The 26,451-nt window shown below is 53.4% G+C and overlaps 2 protein-coding genes across 2 annotated transcripts in view; one reads left to right on the forward strand and one right to left on the reverse strand.

The window, feature by feature from the left end:
• Window positions 1–26,451, reverse strand: part of LOC135879496 (dedicator of cytokinesis protein 2-like) — a 334,214-nt gene that overhangs the window by 95,991 nt on the left and 211,772 nt on the right. The window lies entirely within an intron of this gene.
• LOC135879497 (protein INSYN2B-like) lies at window positions 858–22,351 on the forward strand. The gene is made up of 3 exons (XM_065405507.1): window positions 858–2,482; window positions 11,820–11,894; window positions 22,156–22,351. Exons 1-3 carry the CDS (start codon window positions 858–860, stop codon window positions 22,349–22,351), a joined length of 1,896 nt encoding a protein of 631 aa, XP_065261579.1.

The raw sequence follows: 26,451 nt of genomic DNA on the forward strand, positions 1-26,451 counted from the left end.
CTGGCCTGTCACTGCCCTGCCTGAAGCTGGCTCCCTGGCACAGCCTGTCCGCTCTGCACAGAGCTAGGTGCACTGAGCCCCAATGTGGCAGAGCTATTTTTAACAGTTTCTTCTGCTTGAATTGAGCTGTGAACTTGTACCATGTTTATGCTAAAGGGGCTTCCTTTTCCCTTTTTGCTGAAGAGGCAGCGCTGGAGATCAAAGCTTGTCTCTTTGGGTTTATGATCTTGCCTGAGCTGAGAGGGAGGGCTCGAAAGGGGCCAGCAACTCTGTGTGGAGGCAGCCATGTGTGCTAGAAACTTTGCTACCCTTGGGAGGGAACATGAGAGGAGACGTGCTGCAGCTCCCGTGCTGGCTCCATGCTCACACAGACTCTGTCTCCGCAGGTCCAAGGGAGCGTGGGAGCCATGAGCTGGGCCTGGACCTGCTGCCATCCTGCCCCCAGGGGGGCCAACCCTGGGGGTGACTAAGAAGGAAAAGCAGCCAGGAGAATGGGCTCCTGGTGCCCCAGGCCAGGCTCAGGGCCAGCCAGGGCCAGCTGTGCTGGGGCACTTTGTCGGAAGCTTTAGGGGCAAAGGACAGAGGCCGGACGGCCGGGACAGCATGCCGAGAAGCCTTGTTGCTGCTCCTCCGCTTCAGCTTTCCTCCTGGTCGCTATCCCATCAGCGAGACCCACAGGCAGCAGAGGATGAAAGCAGCTGCCCCCCTTAGCACGGGGCTCCAGCCGCAGCTCTGACAGGCGGAGGAGATGCTCCCTCTGCCAGGTCGCAGCGCGTGTACTGCAGCTTCCCAAGCAGCAGGGCGGAGGAGCATGGGAGTGGAGCCCGGGGCCTGAGGGCAGGGCGGGGCGGCACGAGATGGTCAGTAAGGAGACCAGCCCCTGCCTGGCTCGGAGCAGTGAGGGCAGCCAGGAGAAAGCCATGACCGTACGCTCAGTGCTGCTCAACCGCGACTCGCCCGACATCGAGACCCGCCTCAAACGCCGACGCAACCGCACCCAGCAGGTTCGCTTCAAGGACCTGGTGGATGGCCACCCTGGGGAGGAGGCGAGCCCCGCGCAGAAGCCAGCAGCTACCCCTGACACCAACACCCCATGTGCCTCTACACCTCCCAGGGATTCCCCTGAGCTGGTGGCAAACTGTGCCTCGGACGCCCAGCGGAGCTGGCACCAGGCCAAGCCGTGCTCACTGACGCTGCCTATGCCCAGCAAGGTGTGTCTGAGCACGGCCATCCAGACCTCCCCCAGCCTCCAGCAACAATTCCCAGCCTCCCGTGTCCGCAGCAAGAGCACCTGCGACTTCGCCCACGAGGAGGATCCGGCCGCTGCCTGGGAGCCCAGCAAGAGCCAGACGGGCTGCAGGGGCCCAGCCTGGGCACCCGCCAGAGCCAGCGGGGATCTCCCCCAGTGCCCCCTCACCAGCCTTTCTGCACACAACCACCTCCCTGCCTCCCCCCTCGCCCAGCACACCAGCAGAGAGGGGCAGCCAGGCCCCACTTCACATGCCACTTTGTGCCACGGGCTGACTCCAGCGCCCAGGGCTCCTTGCCCACCTTATCCAGGGACCATCAGGTGTACCGCGGCCAACTATACCTCCCAGCAAAAGGGCTGCCCACCAGCGCCCAGCCCCTGCCTCTGCTCCTCCCAGCCCCCTGCATACACCAGGAACTGTGGGAGCCCTAAGGACAGCCACGGTGCCCCTGCTCCGTGTCCCCTGCGCCCTTCCTCTGTGCCATGTGGACAGCCTGGGCCACCTGCAGAGCCACGGCCTCGGAGCAGGAGCCAGTCTGAGCAGGACCTGCCATCCCAGCCTGCTCATAACCGCATGGCCGGCAGCCATGGGCTCGGCCAACCAGCTCAGTGTCCCTCCCAAAGAGACCCCACTGCTGCCCTGCAACAACGCCACCGCTCGTCCTGGGGCAGCCCCAGTGCAGTCCTGCCACCACCAAGCCTCCCCAGTTCTACAGCCACCATGCTGAAGAAGACACCAGCCACCCTCAGCCACCCGGCTCCCAGCAGTGGACAGGCCCAATCTGTGGCTGCAAGGCCCAGCGTCTGCAGCCGGCTAAAGGCCATCCAGACCGAGTGTGGCCTCATGAACTTGGAGGAGCCTCAGCAACTGACCTCCACATCCAGCCAGGGGCACCCCCCGAGGACACAGCAATTCACCCGGACTCCTGGGGCCCCCTGGAGCAACGAGCTGCTGGGCGAGCCCTGTCTGACGGCCGAGCAGCTGGAGACTCTGCACCAGGTTCAGGACCTTCTGCAATTGGTGGCTGCAGCCAAAGGGCAAGTGGGTCTGTCCAAGGGGGATGAGCATTTCCTAACATCTCGGGGACATGTGGGTGTGGGGCCCGGGCAAATGGGGGACCTACAGTCACAGGTGCAGTCCCTGGAAGGGGTGCTGGAGACCAGCCAACAAACCATCAAGGTGCTGCTGGATGTCATCCAGGACCTGGAGAAGAAGGAGGCCCAGCGGGATGGGTGAGCAGCAGGGTGCAGGTGGGCTGCCGGGGAGGGCGCAGTGCTGAGGGGGAAGACAAGGTGCACAGACTCCCTGCCGTAGGTTTGGCTCAATGATCAAATGAGGTATCAGGTCACGAAAGGATAACACTACTCCAGGGAACTTAGACCTACTGTCCAAACAGCACTGACCCAATGCCAGCCCGCTGACCCCCACCTGTCCATGGTGCACCAGCCCTCCCCATCCCATGCCAACACACACCTGCCCTCCCCCTTCGGGTCACAGGGGAAATCCAGTCTCTGGGCACAGGAGTCTCTTGGCCTTTCTACTGAGTCTGCCAGCCAGTGTAAAGCACAGGGATGAGTACGTGTCATGGGAGCTGAGATCCCCAAACTCATCTCAGACAGGGGCCACCAGCCGTCCCTTAGATGGGAACTGCTGTCAGTCCCTCCTGAGCTAGGTGGATTCAAACCGGTGCTCTCCAGGAGAAAGGCTCCGGAGCTCATTAGCACTCTCCTGAAACAGCCAGGCCCCGCACGTACTATTGCTGCCCCTTGGAGAGTGAGGCTGCTGTCTGGAAAGATCAGTTCAAATGCAGACCTTTCTGCAGCTCACACCGGCAGGGTCTTCTCCTCTCTGCACACACAGGCAATGCCTCCCACAAGTGCACTCAGTCGCTAGCAAACCCACTGCACAATTAAATGTCCTACCTTCTTAGAGGGACAGTTCCCATTAAACAAAATGCAAACCCTAAAACTACACCACTAAAACAAATACTAACACACCATCCAAATGTACCTCTCTGTAGGCTGGTTTGCAATATAAAATAACAATACTAATTGCAGAGTCCTCACACTGTGAGAGTCATTAAGAGTTTGAACCCATGAGTTGCAGATCCACCACATAGACTTCAACAGTTATGGGGGGTGAGGGGTGAGGAAAGCTTGCTAATATCCTCTGTGTGGGTCAGCCCATCGAGAAAGACATGACCCATTTTGTCACAATTACACGAGTGTTTGGGAGCTAGTGGTGGGATGCTGGGTATCAGGGTTACTGGGGATGGAGTATGATGTAGTGGTTCTAGACATCACAGCCAAACATAACAACGCTTCAGTTTGAGTTGTCTGCAAGGACTGAACTCATGGCTTGGATCTAAAAGCACGACCAGCTCCATTAGCATGGAAGTAGTAACAGACTCCGGTTATGTCCACACTGCAAAACCCCCTCCGCAACTAGGATGACCAGATGTCCCGATTTTATAGGGACAGTCCCGATTTTTGGATCTTTTTCTTATATAGGCTCCTATTACCTCCCACCCCCTGTCCCGATTTTTCACACTTGCTGTCTGGTCACCCTATCTGCAACAGTGAGTCTCAGAGTCCAGGTCAACTGATGCGGGCTAGGCCTGTGGCGCTGAAAATAGCAGTGTAGACATTTGGGCTTGGGCTGGAGCTGGCTCTGGGACCCCACCCCCTTTCAGTGGGTTACAGAGCCTGGGCTCCAGCCAGAACCTGAATGTCTGCGCTGCTACTGTTAGCCCCATAGCCTGAGCCCTGCCAGCGCCAGTTCGTTGATCCGGGCACTGAGACTTACTGCCACAGGTGTGGCTTGTTTCTTTTTGCAGTGTAGACCTATCCTCAGAATCCTCCATATGTGGTGAACCACCAAAGAGTGACACCAAGCCACACTGCGTCAGTGGGGTTACACATGCACAGGCTGCAGGGCAAAGTGGATGAGATTTGGGTTTGTCATATTAAGCATGTGGATTCTAGACCTAGGCCTGTCTGTAGAGATCTGTTGGAACCTCCTAGTTATCTGTAAAACAGGTGAATGCTAGCTGCCTTCTTCTAGGCTGTGGTGTGAGCCCTGGCTTACTAGTGGTTGTGAAGGGCAAAAATATATTTGCACCAGTGGAAGAGCTGGGATTAGAACTCACGTTCTCCTGGTTTACAGCTCAGCATGCTTTGCCTTCCCCAAAGTTTCGGGGCATGTGTGTATCCTGGCCACTTTCTCTTTCCTGTACAAGTGGATTGGCAGAGACGAACGCAAGACTCAGCAGGTGATTCGGCCTGCTCTCGCCAGAAAAAGGAAGATACAGCAGCAGTGAGAGCACAGACTGACTCCCCAAGGCAGCCCCTGTTGGGGATCCAGGTCTCCCTGCTGTGTGCGGTCAGGTCTCTCCGAACAAAGCACTCAGTATTCATGTCTGTTCATTTCACTGATTCTGCTGCTCCTGAGAATTGGGACCTGGGAGCAGCACCAGTGCCCCTGACCCATGCCAGACATGGGGCCCAAAGTGTGAGTCTGCTCCTACCTGGAGACCAGAACATCCACCTCTACCAATGTGCCTGAAGCCTGGCCAGTTCTGGTGTCTGCATTTCAAAAAGAATGTGAAAATTTGGAAGGGAGTCAGAGAAGAGCTACAATGATTCGAAGTCTGGCAAACCTGCCTTAATAGTGAGAGGCTTAAGAAGCTCAATCGATGCAGTTTATACAAGAGAAGGATAAGGGGATGTAATCACAATTGGTTACTACCTGCATGGGGAGCAGAGGGCTCGTTAATCTAGCAGACAAAGGCAGAATGAGATCAGTGGCTGAATGTTGAAGCGAGACCAATTCAGGCTAGAAATAAGGAGCAATTTTTTCTAAGGGTATAACGTGGCTGTGTAGTCAGGGCAGAGCGCTGGGAGAGAGCTTTCCCAGCGCTGTAAAAAAACACCCCCACCAGGGGAGTAGCTATCAGAGCTGGGAGCACGGCTCCCGGCGCTGGGGCACTGTCTACACTGCCACTTTACAGCGCTGAAACTTGCAGCGCTCAGGGGTGTGTTTTTTCACACCCCTGAGCGAGAAAGTTGCAGCGCTGTAAAGTGGCAGTGTGGACAAGGCCTAAGTGTGGGTAATTAACCATTTGAACAACTTACCGAGGGCTGTGGTAGATTCTCCATCACTCAAAGTCTTAAATTAAGAGTGGATGTCTTTGTAAAAGAGGCACTCTAGCTCAAGCAGAAGTTCCATAGAAATTACTGCAGAAATTACTGGGTGAGGTTCTGTGGCCTACACTCTTCGGGTGGTCAGACGAAATGATCACAGTAGTTCCCTTCTGGCCTTAAAATATATAGAATCCTAGAAATGTAGGACTGGAAGGGACTTTGCTAGGTCATCTAGTCCAGTCCCCTGCACTGAGGCAGGACTCAGTATTATTCAGACCATCACTGACAGGGGTTTGTCTAACCCAGGGGTGGGCAAACTATGGCCCGCAGGCCACATCTGGCCTGCCAGCCGATTTAATCCAGCCCTCGAGCTCCTGCTGGGGAGCAGGGTCGGGGGCTGCTCAGTGCGCATGTGCTGCTGCTCCCAGAAGCAGTGGCATGTCCCCCCTCCGGCTCCTATGTTTAGGGGCAGCCAAGGGGCTCCGTGTGTTGCCCTGTCCACAGGTGCCGCCCCCGCAGCTCCCATTGGCCAGGAACTGCAGCCAATGGGAGCTGCAGGGGTGGCGTCTGTGGACAGGGCAGAGCACAGAGCCGCCTGGCCGCGCCTCTGTGTAGGAGCCGGAGGGGGGACATGCAGCTGCTTCTGGGAGCTGCTTGAGGTAAGCACTGCCCGGAGCCTGCATCCCTGACCCCCTCCCATGCCCAAACCCCCTGCCCCAGCCCTGATGCCCCTCCTGCCCTCTGAACCCCTCAGTCCCAGCCCAGTGCACCCTCCTACACCCCAAGCCCCTCATTCCCAACCCCACCCCAAAGCCTGCACTCCCAGCCAGAGCCCTCACTCCCCCCGCCCCAGCCCAGAGCCCCCACCTGCACCCTGAACTCCTCATTTCTGGCCCCACCACAGAGCCCAAACCCCCCCAGCCAGAGCCCTCACCCCCCCCCGTGTCCCTGCCCCAGCTCTGACCCCCTCCTGCCCTCCGAACCCCTCAGTCCCAGCTCAGAGCACCCTCCTACACCCCAAGTCCCTCATTCCCAGCCCCACCCCAGAGCCCGCACCCCCAGCCGGGGCCCTCACACACCCCTGCGTCCCAACCCCCTGCCCCAGCCCTTTCCCTCACCCTGAACTCCTCTTTTCTGGCCCCACCCCAGAGCCCGCACCCCCTCCTGCACCTCAACCCCAATTTCGTGAGAATTCATGGCCTGCCATACAATTTCCGTACCCAGATGTGGCCCTCGGGCCAAAAAGTTTGCCCACCCCTGGTCTAACCTGTTCTTAAAAATCTCCAATGATGGAGGTTCCACAACCTCCCTAGGTAATTTGTTCCAGTGCTTAACCACCCTGACAGTTAGGAAGTTTTTCCTAATGTCCAACCTAAACCTCCCTTGCTGCAGTTTTTGCCTCTTGTCCTGTCCTCAGTGGCTAAGGAGAACAATTTATCCTCCTCCTCTTTATAACCTTTTACATACTTGAAGACAGTTACAGACTAGGGACCGAATGGCTAGGAAGCAGTTCTGCAGAAAAGGACCTAGGGGTTGCAGTGGACGAGAAGCTGGATATGAGTCGACAGTGTGCCCTTGTTGCCAAGACGACTAATGGCATTTTGGGCTGTATAAGTAGGGGCATTGCCAGCAGATCAAGGCACGTGATCATTCCCCTCTATTAGACATTGGTGAGGCCTCATCGAGTACTGTGTCCGGTTTTGTGCCCCACACTACAAGAAGGATGTGGAGAAATTGGAAAGAGTCCAGCGAAGGGCAACAAAAATTATTAGGGGGCTGGAGCACATGACTTACGAGGAGAGGCTGAGGGAACTGGGATTGTTTAGTCTGCAGAAGAGAAGAATGAGGGGGGATTTGATAGCTGCTTTCAACTATCTGAAAGGGGGTTCCAAAGAGGATGGATCTAGACTGTTCTCAGTGGTAGCAGATGACAGAACAAGGAGTAATGGTCTCAAGTTGCAGTGGGGGAGGTTTAGGTTGGATATTAGGACAAACTTTTTTACTAGGAGGGTGGTGAAGCACTGGAATGGGTTACCTAGGGAGGTGGTGGAATCTCCTTCCTTAGAGGTTTTTAAGGTCCGGCTTGACAAAGCCCTGGCTGGGATGATTTAGTTGGGGATTGGTCCTGCTTTGAGCAGGAGGTTGGATTAGATGACCTCCTGAGGTCCCTTCCAACCCTGATATTCTATGATCATGTCCCCCTTCAGTCTTCTCTTCTCCAGACTAAACAAACCCAATGTTTTCAATCTTTCCTCATAGGTCATATAATCATTCTTGTTGCTCTTCTCTGGACTTTCTCTAATTTGTCCACACCTTTTCTGAAGTGTGATGCCCAGAGCTGGACTCAATACTCCAGTGGAAGTCTTATCAGTGCTGAGTAGAGCAGAAGAATTACTTCTGGTGTCTTGCTGACAACAATCCTGCTAATACATCCCAGAATGATGTTCGTTTTTTTTTTTTTGCAACAGTATTACATTGTTGACTCATATTTCATTTCTGATCCACTAGAACCCCCAGATCCCTTTTCGCAGTACCTAGACAGTCATTGCCTATTTTGTATTTGTGCAATTGATTCTTCCTTCCTAAGTGGAATACTTTGCGTTTGTCCTGATTGAATTTCATCCTATTTATTTCAGACCATTTCTCCAGTTTGTCCAGATCATTTTGAATTCTAATCCTATCCCCTAAAGCACTTGCAACCCCTCCCAGCTTGGTATCACCATCCCCAGACTTGATAAGCGTGATCTCTATGCCATTGTCCAAATTATTTATCAAGATATTGACTAGAATCAGACCCAGAACAGATCCCTATGGGACCCTACTCAGTATGCCATTCCAGCTTGACAGTGAACCATTGATAACTACTCTCGGAGTACGGTTTTCCAACCTGTTGTGTACCCACCTTATTGTTGGTTCGTCTATGATGTATATCCCTAGTTTGTTTATGAGAAGATCATGTGAGACTATCAAAAGCCTTAGTAAAGTTGAGATATATCCCATATACTGCTTCCCCTCGTCCACAAGGCTTCTTGGTTTGACATGACTTGTTCTTCACAAATCCATTTTGATTGTTACTTATCACCTTATTATCTTTGAGGTGCTTACAAACTGATTGTTTGATTATTTGCTCCATTACCTTTATGGGCATCGAATTTAAGCTGACTGGTCTATAATTCTCTGGGTTGTCCTTATTCCCCTTTTTATAGACAGGTACTATATTTGCCCTTTTCCAGGCCTCTGGGATCTCTCCTGTCCTCCATGAGTTCTCAAAGATAATTGTTAATGGCTCAGAGATCTCTTCAGCCAGTTCCTTAAATATTCTAGGATGTATTTCCCCAAACCCTGCTGACTTGAAAACATCTAACTTGTCTAAGCAATTCTTAACTTGTTCTTTCCCTATTTTAGCCTCAGGTCCTACCCCATTTACACTGAAGTTCACTATGTTAGTCATGCGATCACTGCTAGCCTTTTGGCATTTAACATGAATCTGGATTCTGTGTGCCGTACTGTCCATCTCACCTCACCTGGTGTACTGCCGAATTAGGGGGAGCTCAGAGATGAAGGAGCAACAAGAATGCTCAGCTACAGACTAGGGACCGAATGGCTAGGTAGCAGTTCTGCAGAAAAGGACCTAGGGGTCACAGTGGACGAGAAGCTGGATATGAGTCAACAGTGTGCTCTTGTTGCCAAGAAGGCTAACGGCATTTTGGGCTGTATAAGTAGGGGCATTGCCAGCAGATCGAGGGACGTGATCGTTCCCCTTTATTCGACATTGGTGAGGCCTCATCTGGAGTACTGTGTCCAGTTTTGGGCCCCACACTACAAGAAGGATGTGGAAAAATTGGAAAGAGTCCAGCGGAGGGCAACAAAAATGATTAGGGGTCTGGAGCACATGACTTATGAGGAGAGGCTGAGGGAACTGGGATTGTTTAGTCTCCAGAAGAGAAGAATGAGGGGGGATTTGATAGCAGCCTTCAACTACCTGAAGGGGGGTTCCAAAGAGGATGGAACTCGGCTGTTCTCAATGGTGGCAGATGACAGAACAAGGAGCAATGGTCTCAAGTTGCAGTGGGGGAGGTCTAGGTTGGATATTAGGAAACACTATTTCACTAGGAGGGTGGTGAAGCACTGGAATGCGTTACCTAGGGAGGTGGTGGAGTCTCCTTCCTTGGAGGTTTTTAAGGCCCGGCTTGATAAAGCCCTGCCTGGGATGATTTAGTTGGGAACTGGTCCTGCTTTGAGCAGGGGTGGGACTAGATGACCTCCTGAGGTCCCTTCCAACCCTGATATTCTATGATTCTATGATTCTAATGATTTGAGTCTTGGAGAAATTCTCCCATGAGGGTCTGTCCAGCCTGGTATCATTCCCTTAGAGAGGAGATGCATTAGAGGAGACTTGTCTATAAAATACTGAATGGGCTGGAGACGGGTGGTAGAAGCAGGAGCTCCTGTTCTCCCTGGTTCACAGCACACGGACAGGCAATGGAACTGAATGGGGGAAATTCAAACCGATCAAAGGAAATACTTTCACACACACTGTAATTATTTTTTGGAACTCTCTGCCACAGGATGGTGTTAGGGCCAAGAACTTGTTAAGATTTAAAGCGGGGCTGGGCATCTGTGTGGAGAACAGAGGAATGTACTCATGTGTGTGAGAATAGTTGATGCTCAGAAGCAAGTCCTAGAATGGATTGGCTCCAGCCCTGAGGCAGGACTTATCACCACGTGGGCTGGACGAGACCACAGTTGGAGCAAATGACCCCACTTCTGCCTGCTGCAAGGTTTCTTACACCTTCCGCAGAGGCAAATGGTCCTGGCCCGTCAGAGATGGGAGACTGGGCTAGATGGGCCATGGGGCTGACCCAGGCTGGCAAGTCCAGCTGCTGTCTTTATCTGTCCATCCAGCTTGATCCTTCTAATGGTTTCCTCATCCCACAAACGCTGCATTATACCAACAAGGGGCTCTGTCTCCATGCTTCTCGCACTGTCAGCTATGCAGGGCACATGTACAAAGTGTGTGGTGTTTGGGGCGGGGTTCACTCCAGGCTTTCTAGAGGCCACAGGCTCCCCAGAGAGCTCAGGGTGCAAAGACCCACCGGGTTCTCTGCTAAGCTGCCATGAGGAGGAGCTCCAGCAGGGTGATCATGTAGGGCTGGCACATGGCAGGGGGATCAGGCCTCTACTGCTCCTACCACCCTGATCTGCAACCTGGTGAGAAGCACAAAGTCTGTTCTGAGTCAGGGAAGGGCTGGTCCTGCTTTGAGCAGGGGGTTGGACTAAATGACCTCCTGAGGTCTCTTCCAACCCTAATCTTCTATGATTCTAACCCAGCTTGGCCCTGCACTGAAAACTAAATGATACAAACATGGGGGGAGTGGTAAATAGTGAAAAAGACAGGTCACTGCTAGAGAGCGAGCGGGATCCCTTGGCAACCTGTATCCGAATGAAAAATACGCATTCTAATATGGCTACATGTGAATGCGTACACCTAGCAACAAAGAACTAGGCCACACTTACAGGATGGGGGACACTATCCTAGGAGCAGGGACTCTAGAAGTAGCACATGGGGAACAAGTATTTAATAAGGGTCTCCTCAGTCCAGCAGAGAAATGTATAACCCGATCCAATGGCTGGGAGTTGAACATAGACAAATTCAGGCTGGAAATAAGGCATAAACTTTTACCAATGAGAGTAATTAACCATTGGAACAATTTACCAAGAGTCGAGCTGGATTCTCCATCACTGGCAATCTCTCAGTCAAGACTGGCTGTTTTTCTAACCGCTCTGCTCTGGGAATTATTGCGGGGCCGGTCTCTGGCCTGTGCTATACAGGGGGTCAGACTAACTGATCACAACAGTCCCTGCTGGCCTGGGAATCTGTGCAAATCATCTAGTATCAGTGGCACAGGCTCATCCTAACCCTCTGCTCACGAGGGCATTACCTCCCAGAGCCCGGTCAGAGCCACTGTCTCTGTTGTGCTGAGGAGAAAGCAGTGCAGGTTGCCTGGGGAGAGTGAGAGGTGGAACCCAGGAGTCCTGGGTTCCTATAACCCAGCCTTCCTCTCCCCTAGGCAAGATCCTGGAGGCTTCCCTGCCTCCTCTCCAAAAGCTGTGAGTGGTGCTGCCACCCACCCACAGCTCTGCTGCCTGTGGTCCGGATGCTCAGCCCCCCTTCCTTAGCCCCTCTTCGTGCGACACTCCCTCAGGATGCTCTCCGTGCCCCTTGTCTCCTTCTTGCCAGTTGTAGTTCTCCAGGAAGTTTTCCGATCACCCTGGCCTATTGGCTCTTCACTGACATCACTATCCTACCTATGGCAATGGAGTGATGTCACAGACCCTTGGGGAGTTCTTACAGGGAGGGGTCCGAGAGACACTGGGAACAGCAACCCCAGGGCTCCTTGCTCATGGGGTTTCTGCTCTGTTGTAGGCGACACTCATACCGGACAGGGCAGGATATCGCCAACTGTGGGACCTGCCGGGACTGCGCCTGCATAATCTACAGGTAAGAGCCACCTCGCCAATGCTGGGAGGGGTCCCCAGCTTGGCTCCCTTCCTGCCTCCACCGACCAAGGCTGTAGCAGAACTCCCTGTTTGGCTTCCCTCTTGCAGCAAGCGGCAGTTCGGTGCTGTTACTAACTTAGCGCTGAGGATCCTTCAGAGACCAGCAAGCCTGGGAGAGGGCAAAGCACCCCCGTAGGGACTCCGTGAGCGGGTCAGCAGCAGTCTGGGCTCTCAGCAAGAGGGAATGGGAGCACGATGTGGAGCAGTTACAGAGCCCTCCAGGGGCAGGGGGGTCACGCTGCCTCTCCAATGGCCTTCACTTTAGACCCAACGTTCCCTTATGTTCCACACGCACATGGTCTCTCCCTCCTCCCCCTCCCCCACTTTTACTGCTGAAACTTGCTGCCGCCAGAAGTGCAGCCTTCCAAAGCAGGGCCAGGGCAGGCCCTTGGGCTGGCTGTCTCTGCTAGGGCTTCTCTGTAGCCCCTGCAAGGCAACACAGTCCTGGACAGAGCAGGTCTGATATGCCACTTGGAAGGGGCCCACAGGGCGTGCACTGGCAGTGGGTTATGCAATCCTCTCCAGCCCTCACCTCGCGCACAGGAGGAGCAGCCCCTCCACTTGTCTCTGTGGAGGGCACAGCAGGACTGAGGTGCTTCACCCCACACATAGGGGTAGAAATGAGTGACTCGTCACTGGAACAGGGAGTGCCCTAACACTGGGCTCCAGCGTCCTCCTCTTTCTCGGGCCCAGTGCCTATTCACTGATAGCACATAGCCCGTGTTTAGGACACTCTCCTGGGAGCTGAGAAACCCAGGTTCAAATCCTGATTCCTCATCAGGCAGAGGAGGGTCTCCCACATCCTGGGTGAATGCTTTAACCACGAGGCTCCAAGTTATAAAGTGGGGGGACTCCTCCTCCTCCCCCAGCTTTTATGTCAGCTTAGGTGGGTTCTGAGCATGCCTGCTGGATCTGGCCCCAAAGGCAAGACCGGGGGGAGAATGCCTAGCTTAAGAATCCTGCTGGGACTTAGATATGAAGGTGGCTGAGCACATGCCCAGCCACTGAAATTTAGGCATTTCAGGGCTTTTAACAGTGGAAACTCAAGCACCTAGGGACTTTAGGGGCCTGCAGAACTAGGCAGCAGCTGAGCAAGGGTATTGTGAATTCCAGTGGTGCCTAAATGTTGGACTTAGGCTGCTAATGTTGCAGTTAGATACCTATGTCCCTTTGTGAGTCTAGCCCTTTAAAAAAAAAAATAAAGCTGAGATACCCACATAATCACATGACTCCAGGAGCTGGTGCTTTAGGGAAAACACCAAATGTCACATACCTGACAATAAAACCATGCGAGTTGGCACTCCTGCATCATAAACCCAACAATGCACATCCAGTACAGGAGAATGGCTTCCCTGGACCACCTGCCCACAGGCACACTGGACCCGAGTCCACATACAGAGCCAAAACTTCACACTCCACCCACCTCCCCTCACCCTGGCAGGCCACTGCCTCACTCTGCTCCACTCCCTAAAAGAAGCAGGCACTACTTTGGTTGATACAGCCTAGACCTATACCATCCAGTCAGGAAACAGAAATCACACCACGTGACCACTCACATTAAGTACTCGAAGCAGACATCACTAATGTTTGTGAAACCACCCCAAGTCCCACATCTGCATAAAGCAACCCACCTGCCAATTACGAATAACAAAGTAGGCATAGGTGCCGACTTTCCAAAGTGCTGGGGGGGGGGGGGTGCTTGACCCCAAGCCCCACCCTCACTCCACCCCTTCCCCCAAGGCTCCACCCTCGGTCCGCCTCTTCACGCCCAATTCCATCCCTCCCCCAAACATGCCACATGCTTGCTGCTCCCCCCTCCCTCCTGCACACCGCGAAACAGCTGATCGCGGCGGGCGGAAGGCATGGGGAGAGAGGAGGAGGCGCTGATCTGCAGAGCTGCCGGCGGATGGGAAGCACTAGGAGGGTGAGGGGAGCTGATAGGGGGGCTGCCGGTGGGTGCTCAGCATCCACCATTTTTTCCTGTGGGTGCTCCAGCCGGCACCTGTGAAAGTAGGGGATGAGGAGCAATGTGCAAACAGACACACCCTAATGGTTCCTCATCAGGCCCCTATGCCCAGGGGAGTCCTGGCCTGCAAGCTCCTCCCTGTGGGAGACAGGTGAAGGACAGAGGTGCTGATGTATCCCAGGAAGGCCATTGCAGGCCTGATGCACTCAGATAGAAGAGTCCAGTGTGAGGAAGTCTTGTCAGCCGTAGCTGGGTCACTGGGGAGCTCATGCTCCGCTTTGTTTGCTGCACAATATAAACCATGCTGTACGTCTCAAAGCGGGCCAGGCACACAGGAGGGGTGCGCGCTTAGTGCACATACTCAAGAACTTTCAGCTGTGCTTTTGTGCCCCGGGGACCTGTGCAGGGCAAAGCAAGGCCTGACATAGCTGGGGTAAGGCTATGGGCTGAGATTGAGGAGCATCGGCAGAGCTATAGGGGGATCAAATACTTGCTAACAGGCTCTTCTGTCTAGCAGACAAAGGTAAATATGATCCAGTGGCTGGAAGCTGAAGCTAGACAAATTCAGATAGGAAACTGGAACATCGCAATTCAAACAGCCCTGCAGCCTGAGCCCCAGGAGTCCAAGTCAGCAGCATGGGAAATCCAGTGGCTGCAACGCTTGGAAGCAAGACAAATTCCAAGTACACTAAGGCACACATTTACGTGAGGGTAACTGGAACAGCTTAGCCAGGGATATGGTGGATTCTCTGTCGCTTGGAGTCTTTAAATCAAGATTTGATGGCTCTCTTGCTACAGGATATGCTCCAGCTCAACCAGAAGTTATGGGCTTGATGCAGGAGTCACTGGATGAACTGCTCTGGCCTGTGTTATGCAGGTCAGACTGGTTGATCATGATAGTTCCTGCTGGCTTAAAAATCTATGCCCTGTGTGTGAGGGGAGCCCATGGCTGGAATAGCGGGGCTCTGAGGGGTGAGATCAAGGGGCATCAGAAGAGCTGCATGTCTGTTTGGGGAGCTCCCTAAGCCTCCTTCTCCTCTCACTGGCCAGCACTCTGTGCCTCTCCCATCTGACTGAGCTAAAGAGGCTTTGCTGGAAAGTGAGGCTGTTAGTAAATGCCATGCGAAAGCGCTGCATGAGAAGTGACAGCCCCTCGCAAACTGTCACCTCCTGCTGAGCCCCATCAGCCTGTGCTGCTTCTCCCTGTGGCAGGCACTCCCCCGCCCCGCCATGCCTCCTCCTTGGGTAATGGGCCCTAGTGGGTGGAGTCTGGGATCCCAGGGGCCCAGCTCTTAGTCCTCTGTGCCTGGGGGCAAGGGAGTGCCTGTCTCCATTTCCCTCTTTCCACAGGTCCAACTCAGTCCATGGCAAAGAAGCCACAAAGCCCTGAGCAAGAGGAACGGGGAGGGAAGGGAATGGGACAGCTGCTACTTGGCCTGAGTGAGGGAGGGCTGGGGGACACTGTCCCCCTTACCCTGTGGGGGCCAGGTGTCCCTGTGCGTGTGGCTAAGGTTCTTTCCACGTCTGTGCGCCCTGCTCTCTCTCTGCATGTGCACATTTGATCATTAATGACGTTTGTTCGGTTAGTGTCACTAAAGGCTGGATGGCGTTCAGATGGGGGGGTCTCTGAGCAATGCCGCGTGGTCATGTGGGTGCGTCTCTGCCCCCACCTCTCTTTGCATGCAGGACTCTGTCTCTCCTCCATCTCTGTGGGCGGGCGTCTCTCCCTGCTGCACTGGGTGCATGTCTCTCTTTGGAGGTGCCTTGTTGTGTCTGCATCTCTTGCTCTGTGCTTGTTTACACCAGAGCTAACAGCAAACTCCTCCTATGTAGCTAGTGGGGGGTTTCACTGCTAACTGGGATTGACAGGTCTGTCTCTGTGGGCACTGCGGCTGGGAGAGATGTCACAGCTGAGGGAGTGGATTGTGTAACTTGTCTCTGGCTGTGGACTCCCTCTGGGCTTAGCCGCCGCCATCCACATGATGAACAAAGTGCTCTAGCAGAACCCACACAGGCACAATGCAACAGACACTAGAGCAGCGTCATGCCTGGACACTGTGACCTTTTCCATACGCCAAGAGTCTGGTTCTATTGCAAGGAATGCTGGGTGACTGTCAGACTGTACAGAAGAGACATCAGGGTAAGGTGCAGGCTGGGTTAGTGGACATCAGTGCAATAGCTGAGGGGTTAATGGTGGAGTCCCTACAAGTCTGCTCCTATCGCAACTGAGGGAGACGGGAATTCCCTCTGGCCACTCCAGATCTCCATTTCCTGGTGTACAGTGGCAAAGGCTCATTCTATTATTATTGGCATTGCTAAGATCAAGCCCCACGGTGCTGGGTGCAGCACAGCTAGCCCCTGCCCTGAGGAGCTCACAGTCACATAGAAAAGACATGCACAGGAGCAGGGCTAACACTCCTGGAGGCCCAGAGAGAGAATGCCTTCCCCACGGTCACACGGGGGAACTGAACGCAGGTCTCCTGCTAACAACAGCCATTCTTCTATTGCCTATAGATAGAACAATGGCTCTGATCAGCTGGGAGACTGCAGGATTCAATTCCTTAAGGGAAAGAGCATGCAGGGGCAGCTTTTGGGGTGGATCAGCCAGAGCATGAGGTGTGCAAACCTCCCTTCAATCATTAGGGCATACATGAACCCTTTACACACAGCTCCCGCAGCCTTCTTTCCATCGGGGCCCAGTGGCACCAGGAATGTACTGCCCCAGGGGCCGTAAGGCCAGAGGGAGAATTTCTTCTCGCCCCATTCTTATTTGACTCCCCAGAGGGGCAGGGCAGGGACCTGGCTCCGCTCATTGTGGCGAGTCTCCATCCTCCCCCGGAGTGCAGAGGGGTGTTAGGCAGAGGGCTACTGCCCAAAAGCCGCATTCCTGCTTCCCCAGCCATGACACACTCGAGTCTTGGGCCTGAAGAAGCAGAGAGTAGGATGACGGGAGGCGTTGTGGCCACTGACTCGGGATCTGTAAAGGATCACTGCAGTGCACCTCTGAAGCCTGTATTGGACACTATGGGCACAACAGAGGGACAAAGCGACCTAGGGACTCACCTGTCTGTTTGCTACAGTCCCCTCTGGAGCAGCAGCCACACTGCTGCACGGACACGGAGGAAGCAAGATTAAGTGCTGGAGAGGGGAGAACTCCTGGCCTCCACTCCTGACTGTAGCGAGTACTCAGCTGGTGGGAATGCAGAGCTAAAGTGACCTACTGGGAGATGGTGCTTCGACACTGCTGCAGTGCCCTAGCCCCAACCCCGTATGTGCCAGTGCGTGGGGACACAGACACAAGCAGTAGCTCTCCTATCCTAGACTCCCGGCACGGATATGTGCAGAGAAGACAGGCAGTGATTCCTGCTGGCCCCCAGATCCCTCACCAGGCCTAGGAAGGGTGCCACCAATGGTGACAGATGATTTCAGCGAGAGCTCTCCCTGCAACCAACCAATCTGTCTATGCCTTACTTTACACCCACGCCTGTCTGGGCAGACCATCCTCCTGCTGTGTTTGCACTGCAGTCAGAGAGGAATTCCATATGATGCAAGGGGGTGGATTGAGGGTTAATGGGACTCAAAGGTGGAAAATGGCCTAGTCTTAGGAAAACTCCGCAGCTGGGTCATGGCTGGGACATCACTTCCCAGGGGAAAGGCTGGGAGCCCCAGCACTAGGGACAGCCCTGGGCATGGGCTGTAGGGGCGGTCATGGCCTCCCCTGCACAACAGGAACTAGATAGGGCTTCATGTGGCTTTGTTATGCCAGCACCTCAAACACATCTAGCAAGCAGCATGCGCTCTCTTCTCTTCCGTGTGAGCTCTCTTGCAGCTGGGGGAGTACAGTATCCACGCCCTCAGGATACTTCTGAGACTAACGCAGCCCAGGCCTTGCATGTGGTCACTCAGGGATCCAGTCTCCCTCAAATAGCAGGTTTCACTCCTCCACCACACTCAAAGGTCTGGAGCACCCGCCCATCCTCAGTAAGGAAAGGGTTAATGTGCAGCTGCAAGGACATACCTTGGGGCATATGAGCAGCTGTCAACTTCTAATGCCTGCAGCCCACAGAAAAGAGCCAGAACCTGCTTCTTGTGCAGGAAGAGGGGAAAAGAGGCCCACATGTGGCCTCTGCTCTCTCCTCAGAGGTGCTAGAGGATGGTGCTGGGCAACTGCTCCTCCAAGGCCTCTCTTACATGGGGAGATGCCATGTATTCCAACAGCTCCCTCTCGTTTGTTGACTATGGGGGCTGCTGGGGAGCAAGCGAGGCAGCTGAGCTGTGGTGCTGTCAGGCTGTGGATGGTAGTGCAGAGTCTCTGCTTTCCCAGTGCATGCAGAGATCATTTGCCTCCTAAGCCTGTCATCAAAACCGCAGCCAGGCCTGGGGATTCACAGACCGGTGTTGCTTCAGCAATTAGGTGCGATCTTAGCATGGACCATGTGTAACTTGACCTCCCTCAGTGGGTGTGGCTTGAGAAAGAGAACAGGACGTTCACAGTCTGACTCAGAAGACAATCAGTGCCCACGTCAGGGATGAATCTGAGCTGAGGCTGGCTGCATAAGGATAGGTTTCAGAGTAGCAGCCGTGTTAGTCTGTATCCGCAAAAATAACAGGAGTACTTGTGGCACCTTAGAGACTAACAAATTTATTAGAGCATAAGCTTTCGTGGGCTACAACCCACTTCTTCGGATGCAGAAGTGGGTTGTAGCCCACGAAAGCTTATGCTCTAATAAATTTGTTAGTCTCTAAGGTGCCACAAGTACTCCTGTTATTTTTGCATAAGGATGGCACTCGTGTGTGATCTGAACTGGGATTTCTGAGCATCACCACAAAATAAACAAACACCGAAAAGGAATGATAACACTGATTGAGGTTAGGGCCATCATCAGCACTGTAAGTTTGCAGCTAAATCTGTGTCCTTGAGTCCAGTTTGTGGGAGGGAGTTTCTGCTTGTTGAAGCAACAGACTTCTGAAGTGTCTCTGGCTCCCTGATCTGCTGCAGGTCAGTTCTGAAAGGTGATGACCTGGAGTCTGTAACATTTTTCAAGTGTCTGGGGGCACAGCTGGTCTCACAAAGGGAAGGTCTCCCACTGTAGTCTGAATGTCCATAGACAGGCAGGAGCACATTAGCCAGGAAGCTCACCTACCACAACAGTTGTGGCTGAGACATCATAGGCAGCTTTTAATGAGCGTTCTGTCCTTCAGCTGCTATGCAACCCTCAAACTCCTCAGCTGAACTACAAAGGTAATATGGTTGGCCCAAGCATAGATGTTATACTTTGTTCTCACTGAGCCAACAGGGGTCAGAAGTTTGGCACAGATCTTAGAGATCTTGGAATCATCATGGACAGTTCTCTGAACACATCCGCTCAGTGCGCACCAGCAGTCAAACAGCTAACAGTGTTAGGAGCCATTAGGAACAGGATAGATAAAACAGAGAATCTCTCTGAAGCAGCTGGTGCTGCCGACTGCCAGAGAAAGGGTACTGGGTTAGATGGACTGCTGATCTGATTCAGCATGGCAATTCCTATGGTCCCATGGCTGTGATGCCCAAGAAAGCCAAATGGCCCATATGGAGGACACCCTTTGGAAGAGTAAGGGAGAGCCCGTGGTTCCTATTCAGAAGCCTAGGACCTGTAATGCTCATGGAAAGGGCTGTGCTAAGAGAATTCTGTTCTGAGGGTGGAACTGCGAAAGGCTTAGATTGAGAGCCCCCAGAGTGAGCCTCCGACTGCAACCTGGCAGTGAGGTTGAGTCTGGAAGTTCCTAGATCCAAACCCTCTGATCCAAGAGAATCCTGAGCACTACCCTAGACTGGCTTCTACTCTCTGCACCGAGGATGGAGGTCGAGGGTGGAGAGGAGTGGGTGGGGTCTTCCCCTGCATCCCTGTCAGAACTGAGCATGGAAGGCAGGTATGTATGGGGGAGGGGTACCCTCAACAGGGGAAATGACCTTTCCGTCACCACCAGGAAAAGGTGGTGAGGGGAACCTGCCAAGGAACCTTGATGGTTTCTGCGCTGACTGGTGCCAGGCTCTCCCAGCGCAGGGTTCCAGGGCATGATGGGGTTGTTTCTTCTTCTCTCCCTCTCTTGCTATTATGGAAGAAGGCTTCAGTGCTGAGCCAGAGCCCTTTCAGCCTGTCATATCTTCCAGCCCTTCTCTGAGAGAGAGCCTTGTTTCTGTCAGACATGGCTCCACCAGCCCTTCCACTAAACACCTATTTACAACAAGGGTGCTCGAGTGAAGCAGAAAAATCAGAGAAATTAGGCAAGTAAAAGGGAGCATCTACTCACTGCTTTGGTAGCTGCCAGGGACTGAGGGAACATGGTACCTCCCCTCCTCATGTCACCCTGGCTGGAATGTGGCAAAGTCTGTGAGGCCGTGTGACCGGGGGCCACTCACCTCTCCTGAGCGCCTCCTGTTGGTTGGGTGCAAACCTGCACTCACTCTCTCTCTGCTTCCAGCGCCCCCTGTTGGCTGTTAACCTCATCAGATGGGCCTTCAATGGCCCAGCCCGCCAGCTGAATCACACAGTCTAAAATGGATAAACGAACCCCTTCCAGGGTAAAAGGTCCCACAGAACCTATCACTGTGCCCTTGGCATCTGCAGCGCTGCCTCTGGGCTCAGTTCTTGGCCTCTTCTGAGCTATCTTTGAGTCTGTGCCTGCCATGGTGTAGAGCAGTGCCTGCAGGGCTTTCTCCAGGGAGACTCTTCGCCTTAAATGGTTCTTATTGCCCCAGTTCTCCAGCCAGGTCACTCCTTCAAGTCCGATCCCCTTCCTAGGGTAACGAAGTCCAACAAATGGTGGACCCTCCCCTCTGAGGGTCTTCAGCCCCTCCCTGAGCCCTTTAAATTCTAGCCCGAAACTTGTTCCCTTCTTGGGGCTTTGGCCATTCTGCAAGTGGCCAGTGGGGGAGACCCGGGCCCGCCCACTACTTTGGTCCCAACCCAGGAACTCTACAAATAGCAGCTGCACGCTGCTTCCTTTAATAGTTGCTGCTCTTCTTCCCTGGGCCGCTTCCCATGTAGTCCCTTCCTCTTCACCCTGACCTCAGGGCTGAAGTTCTCAACTCCTCTTCTTCCTCATCAAATGGCAATGCCATCAGAACCCATCTTCTGGTTCTTCCTTGAGCTCCAGCAAGAAGCCCCCTTCCTTGCTCCTCTGGTCCCCACGAGGAACTGATCTGCTCTGGCCCTGCAGCTCCTTTTAACTGAGCCTGGTGGGCTCTGATTGGCTGCTTCCCTGCAGCCTCTCTAGGCAGGCCTGGAGGACCCACCTTCACTGCTCCTTTTCTGGGGTGGGGTGTGGACCATGAGGTCTCCAGCAGGGGGTCTCAAAGGGCCCAGTACACCCTGTCACAGGCCCCACCAAAGGCCACAGAGATCTGGGGTCCAGGTTTTGGTGCACCTAGATGGGGAAGTGGCTCCTGCAGCGAGGCTTGCCCCTGAGGTGAGAGCAGCTGGGCCATTTCTGCTACCAGCCATCATATTGGAACGATCTTGGGGCTGGGAGTTCTCACTGGGGAACCTTCTGCTCTGGAATGTGCTTTCCCTTCGGACTGAGCGAGGGAGTACAGCTGCCCATGTACAGTGTGTGGCCCAGGTAAGCCTTTGCTGGCGGGCGAGGGCTTGCTAGGGTGCAGCGGTGGTTAGAGGGGCCCTGATCACACATTCATATTGAATAACTGTCTGTTGTAATTGTGCATCCCCTCAAAGGCTAGAGTTGCTTTCTAGCCCTGGTGCGTGCTGCTGTGGCTAACCCCAGGGTGGTGGGTGAGTGATCCTTGGGGATAGTCTGGACAGTCAGGAAAGTTTCTGAAGCACTTTGGGACCCAGTGGGAGAAAAGTTGTTCTATAAATGACTTAATTAGTTAATGTACGTGAAGGGCTTTGAAGACAGACTGCTGACTGTTGTTCTCATGTAAGCTCATTAGTGCTCCATGGAGCTGAAATCATTCCCATCTGACATCAGCTCAGCGGCTGGTGGGAAATGTGTTGATGTCTCAGGCCAGTACAGGTGTCCACATCATAAAAGCCCCCAACCCAGCTTGTTAACAGTCTCAGCTGAGACTGAGGCCTGAAGGGGCATGGACACTAAACTCCCCTGGCGAGGTGGATCCTGGCAGGGCAGGTAAGGGGTAGCTTGTGGAAAGAGGACTCCACTACCGATTGTACTTGAATTATTATTGTATGAAATGTTTCTGAACATTTTCTTCTTTGTTCTGTGTCTCCTACAGTGTGGAACATGATTTTCGGCAGCAGGAAGGCCGCTTCCAGCGGGTGCTGAGCAGCATTGAGAGTGAGTCAAGGCAAAGCTCCCCCACGACAGCCCGGGCCACCACACCGACTCGGCAAGAGCTGTCCCCGATGCCGAAGCTGCCTGCAAAACTGGACTCCAAAAAATCCAGGCGCAAATGTTTCTGGTTCCTGTGACACATAGTGCTGCCTGAGGAGGATGCAAAGGTCACATCACCGAGGCAAGAGGACATGCGTGAGGTCCCCACTGCCAAAGAGACGTTCCATTGCTGACACACCAAGCACTCTGTTCCTTTCTCTCCCTCTCTCTGAGGCTAGGGTTTGGGTAGCACCAGCTTTTGTATTCTTACCTCTCCCCTGTTTAACATACTACGGCCCCTGTGTAAATAACAGGCGGGAGGGAGAGCACCACTGTACTTAATGAGAAATCAATAAACTCTAGGGAGAAGCTATTTTCGCTACACAGGCTCTTGCCAGCAAGTTTTTGTTCTTAAAAAGGCAGTGATTGGTTCCTGCTGTTTGGAGTATTTGGGGGTGTAATTAACAAAGAAGGTCTGGAGATAACACTCCCTCTGTGCACCCAGGGTGTCACTGCCATCACGGTAAACATGCTGAAAGCGGCTGGAGTTTTGTCTACACTAGGGCTCCCTTTAGTGCAGCTGAATGGCTGGTTAACACCCCTGCCTCCATCTCTGATCTCCAAGGGCAGGCACCCCCAGCATTTCCAACCTCTGTAGCTCTGAGGTCAGGCTACAGCTCCCCTTTCCCTGTGTAATGAAAAGCGCATTTCTACGGCATGGCTCCCCACAGAACAGCCAGCAGCTGCCTTTCAATCACTTCAGTGTCATCAAAAGTACCTGGAGGTTTGTCACTTCCAGGCTCAGAGTTTTGTGGCAACTGATTCAGCAGCCTAATGAGAGACCCTGCTATTGTCTTTTACCCACAGAAAAGTTGGGGGCCTGTGTTACAAGTTCTCCTCAGCATAGCACCATTCCCCTTCACTCCAGTGGTCATCAGCTGTCCCACCCAGTCCGCCTCGCTGTCCAGGTGACAGGGTAACTAAGTCCTCTGCATTCTGGGTTGAGTAGCACCTTCTTTTGGCCTTGATTTCTGAAATCACGTGTTGCAGGGATTAGTCAGAGAGCTGCAGCTCCTGCTGATTCACAGCCACTGCCGTCAGGAGCTGAAGGCACAAAGAACCTCACCATGTGCAGCACAGCGTGAAACTTTCGCCATGCTATGTGAGCATCAGAAAGATCTTGATACTCAAAGGGGACAGGTTAGGCACGGGAGAACCTGACCTTTGAGTTTCCTGGATCAGGCAGCCAGCAGGGGGATGCGGCTAGGGGGAGAAAGGCAGACACTAGAGACTGGAGGAAGCAGGGACATAGGCAAGTGCCAGTGAGTGAGTCCTGGCCTGGTCAGAAATCTGAGACTCATTCATTCGCTTTTAAGTACATTCCTCACAATTTTGCAGAGCCTGTTAATGAAAGAGCAGATAGCACCAGTGGCGAGGTGTGCACCTGCCTACTGTGGGCATAGCCGAGACCAGACCAACTCATTTCACACCCCCAGGTTTTAGCACTTGTGACCTGCTCCCTCTAATCGAAAGCACTGTGATATTGAGTCCGGGTGGGGAGGGGACGCCAACCTAAAAATTATACTCTCCCTCCCACATGCAGCTGGCTCACAGGGAAGGAAGCTGAGGCTCCCTGGCTGCAGGATTCACTGACTAATTACAAGAAAGAAATTAGCAGCTCAAATATTCCAGCTTTTTCAAGGCTGCCCACGAGAGGAGAAATTCAATGTCAGTTTAATGAGGGTCCCAGATCAAAGGGCTGGAAGCAGCCAGTGGGTGGTGTCAGCATGCTGAGCACGGCACAGAAAACACTCCATAATGCTCCACACAGCATCAGCAAGATGTTGCTGTGCTCAGAAAAACCAACCCTGAGCTGCACAAAGGCCAGGAGAGTGGGGAAGGAGAGGGCTCCACAGAGACCCCATGCAGCTGAGAGCAGCACAAAGGCCTCTGAATGATACTGTCTCTGCATGATAATAGGAGATGGAAGGGAGGCTGGACCCCAAGAAGGCCTCAGAATTCAATACCCATTGAAGTCAATGGCAGCTGCTGGTCTCCTGTAGGGGGACACTTGGCCCCAGCAACAATGACAGAATTTATCTCCTTGAAGAACATTTGAAGTCTCAGCATTTCAGGTGTCACAGCAACCCCAAGCCTGGACAACTCCTGCAAGGGAAGGATCACAAACCCAGCCAGGAAGAGACTGGGATCCATGCAAGCTCCAGGCTACACCCATCTGAAACTAAGGTGCTCAGCAGAGAATTTGCATGCATCTGCTGGAACTGACATAACAGTAACCCACCCTGAGCCTTCTGTTCTTAACCATTAGGGGGTCAGGGACAGCTCTGTGGTTTGAGCATTGGCCTACTAAACCCAGCATTGAGAGTTCAATCCTTGAGGGGGCCATTTAGGGATCTGGGGCAAAAATCTGTCCAGGGATTGGTCCTGCTTTGAGTAGGGGGTTGGACTAGATGACCTCCTGAGGTCTCTTCCAACCCTGATATTCTATGATTCATTAACTCACCCCTAATCTGCCCTGAACTACAACATGCATCTAGCCATGTGGCCTTAACCCACCAGGAACCCCATTTATTTTGGATGGAACCATTCTTGCCCTTCTCCCCGTGTGGCAGGGAGGAGGGGAAGCTTACATCTCAGGTGTGGGGTTAAGTAGCCAGGAAATTCCAGGTGCATGGTTCATAGGTCCCAGCACTCCGGAAGGCAAGAGCTTCCTTTGGCCTGCAGGTTTTGTGAGTGTCCATGAGCAGTCTCTCCTTAGAAGCAGCTGACAGGGTCACAGCTGAGAGGTTCTAGGTACCTTGTATCCCCCTCCCCGTCATACAGCTGCTGACAGGGTCCCACGGGTGCCTATGTTCAGGGTGCTTGTGGGCCTTGGGTCAGAGCATTCACCTGGAATGTATTGGGCACCAGGACAGGATGGCAGGTCCCTGGCTGTGGCATCTACATCAGTGAAGCTTTTAGCTTGTGCAGTTTCACAAGCCCCTACAGCCAAGGAGGCGGCATTCCTAGCCCAATGATTATTCTGTTGTGCCCTGATGAGCAGGTCAGATACCTGAGTGAGGACAGGCATTTCCTAAAGGGGTGGGATGGGAGCTCTGAGAGGTGCACCTGGGTTGCTGGGGTCACCGGACAGGCCAGCATGGGAAACAGAGGCATTCAGGGGTGTACCAGATAACGGCGCCAGGGGCTGCTGGGGGACAGTGCAAACAGATGTTCCCTCATGGCATGGGGAGCTAGGGCTCTCAGGGAAGGGGGCAGAAAGTGACCACAGAGCTGTCCCCTGGGAGTCTTTTCTCCATACCCCCATCTGCTTCCCATTACACACAGGCTCAATGACCCTGACAAAGACTGTGGTTCAGTTTGGCTCTGTGCTCATAAGAAGCTGCCAAACCCCTGGCATACACAAAACAGGGCTGGAATCTCACTTGCAACAACAGCTCTGGGAAGATGCTGACTGTTGCCCACGCCCTAGGAACAGCCAGTCATGAAGTAGCCCTACACCTCTGGATGGAGCCAGGGAGTACAGAGGCAGCATATAGCTGATAAGTCAGGCCAAGACAGCTACCAGACAGCATTTCTGAAACTCAGATGGTTCAGGTCTTGGCAAAGATTCAAGGGGAGATGGCTGGGATCAGGTCAAAGGGTTAGATTCTCTTTGTACTGAAACTGGTCCCTAACGACCTCATTCAGTTCCTCGTAATGCATGTAGCTCCATTACCGCTCCTTTTTGCCCTCACTTCCCTGGGATGCCAAAATACACAACCCAGAAGCAAGGGTAACAAAAAAGGTAATGCTAGTGAGCTCAAATCCCACCTGATCCCCACCAAGCCTCCTTCACTCGCTTGGATCCCACACTCCAAAGGTCCTTGTCATAGACCGGCACGTTCAGAGCGACAGTCTCTCTCCCTCCGCAAAAGCGCTGGAGAGAGAAGTGTATGAAAGGAGATGCTATGACCAGGTGGGCCACACCCTGTCTGCCTCATTTACAACACTGACACAATGACTGAGGGCAGAACTGGATACAGAATAGCTTAGCTAAACAACTCCATAAGGCCATTACCCCCAAGGTCAGAGAGGAGTATTTAGGACTGAATCCGCAATCAGTTCAGCAAGCAAAGCCACTTAACGATGAGCAAGAGACAGGGCTGGTGATCTGGAGCTGGAAGAGCTTCCTCAC

The sequence above is a fragment of the Emys orbicularis genome, chromosome 5, assembly GCF_028017835.1.
Source record: "Emys orbicularis isolate rEmyOrb1 chromosome 5, rEmyOrb1.hap1, whole genome shotgun sequence".
Lineage (NCBI taxonomy): Eukaryota > Metazoa > Chordata > Testudines > Emydidae > Emys > Emys orbicularis.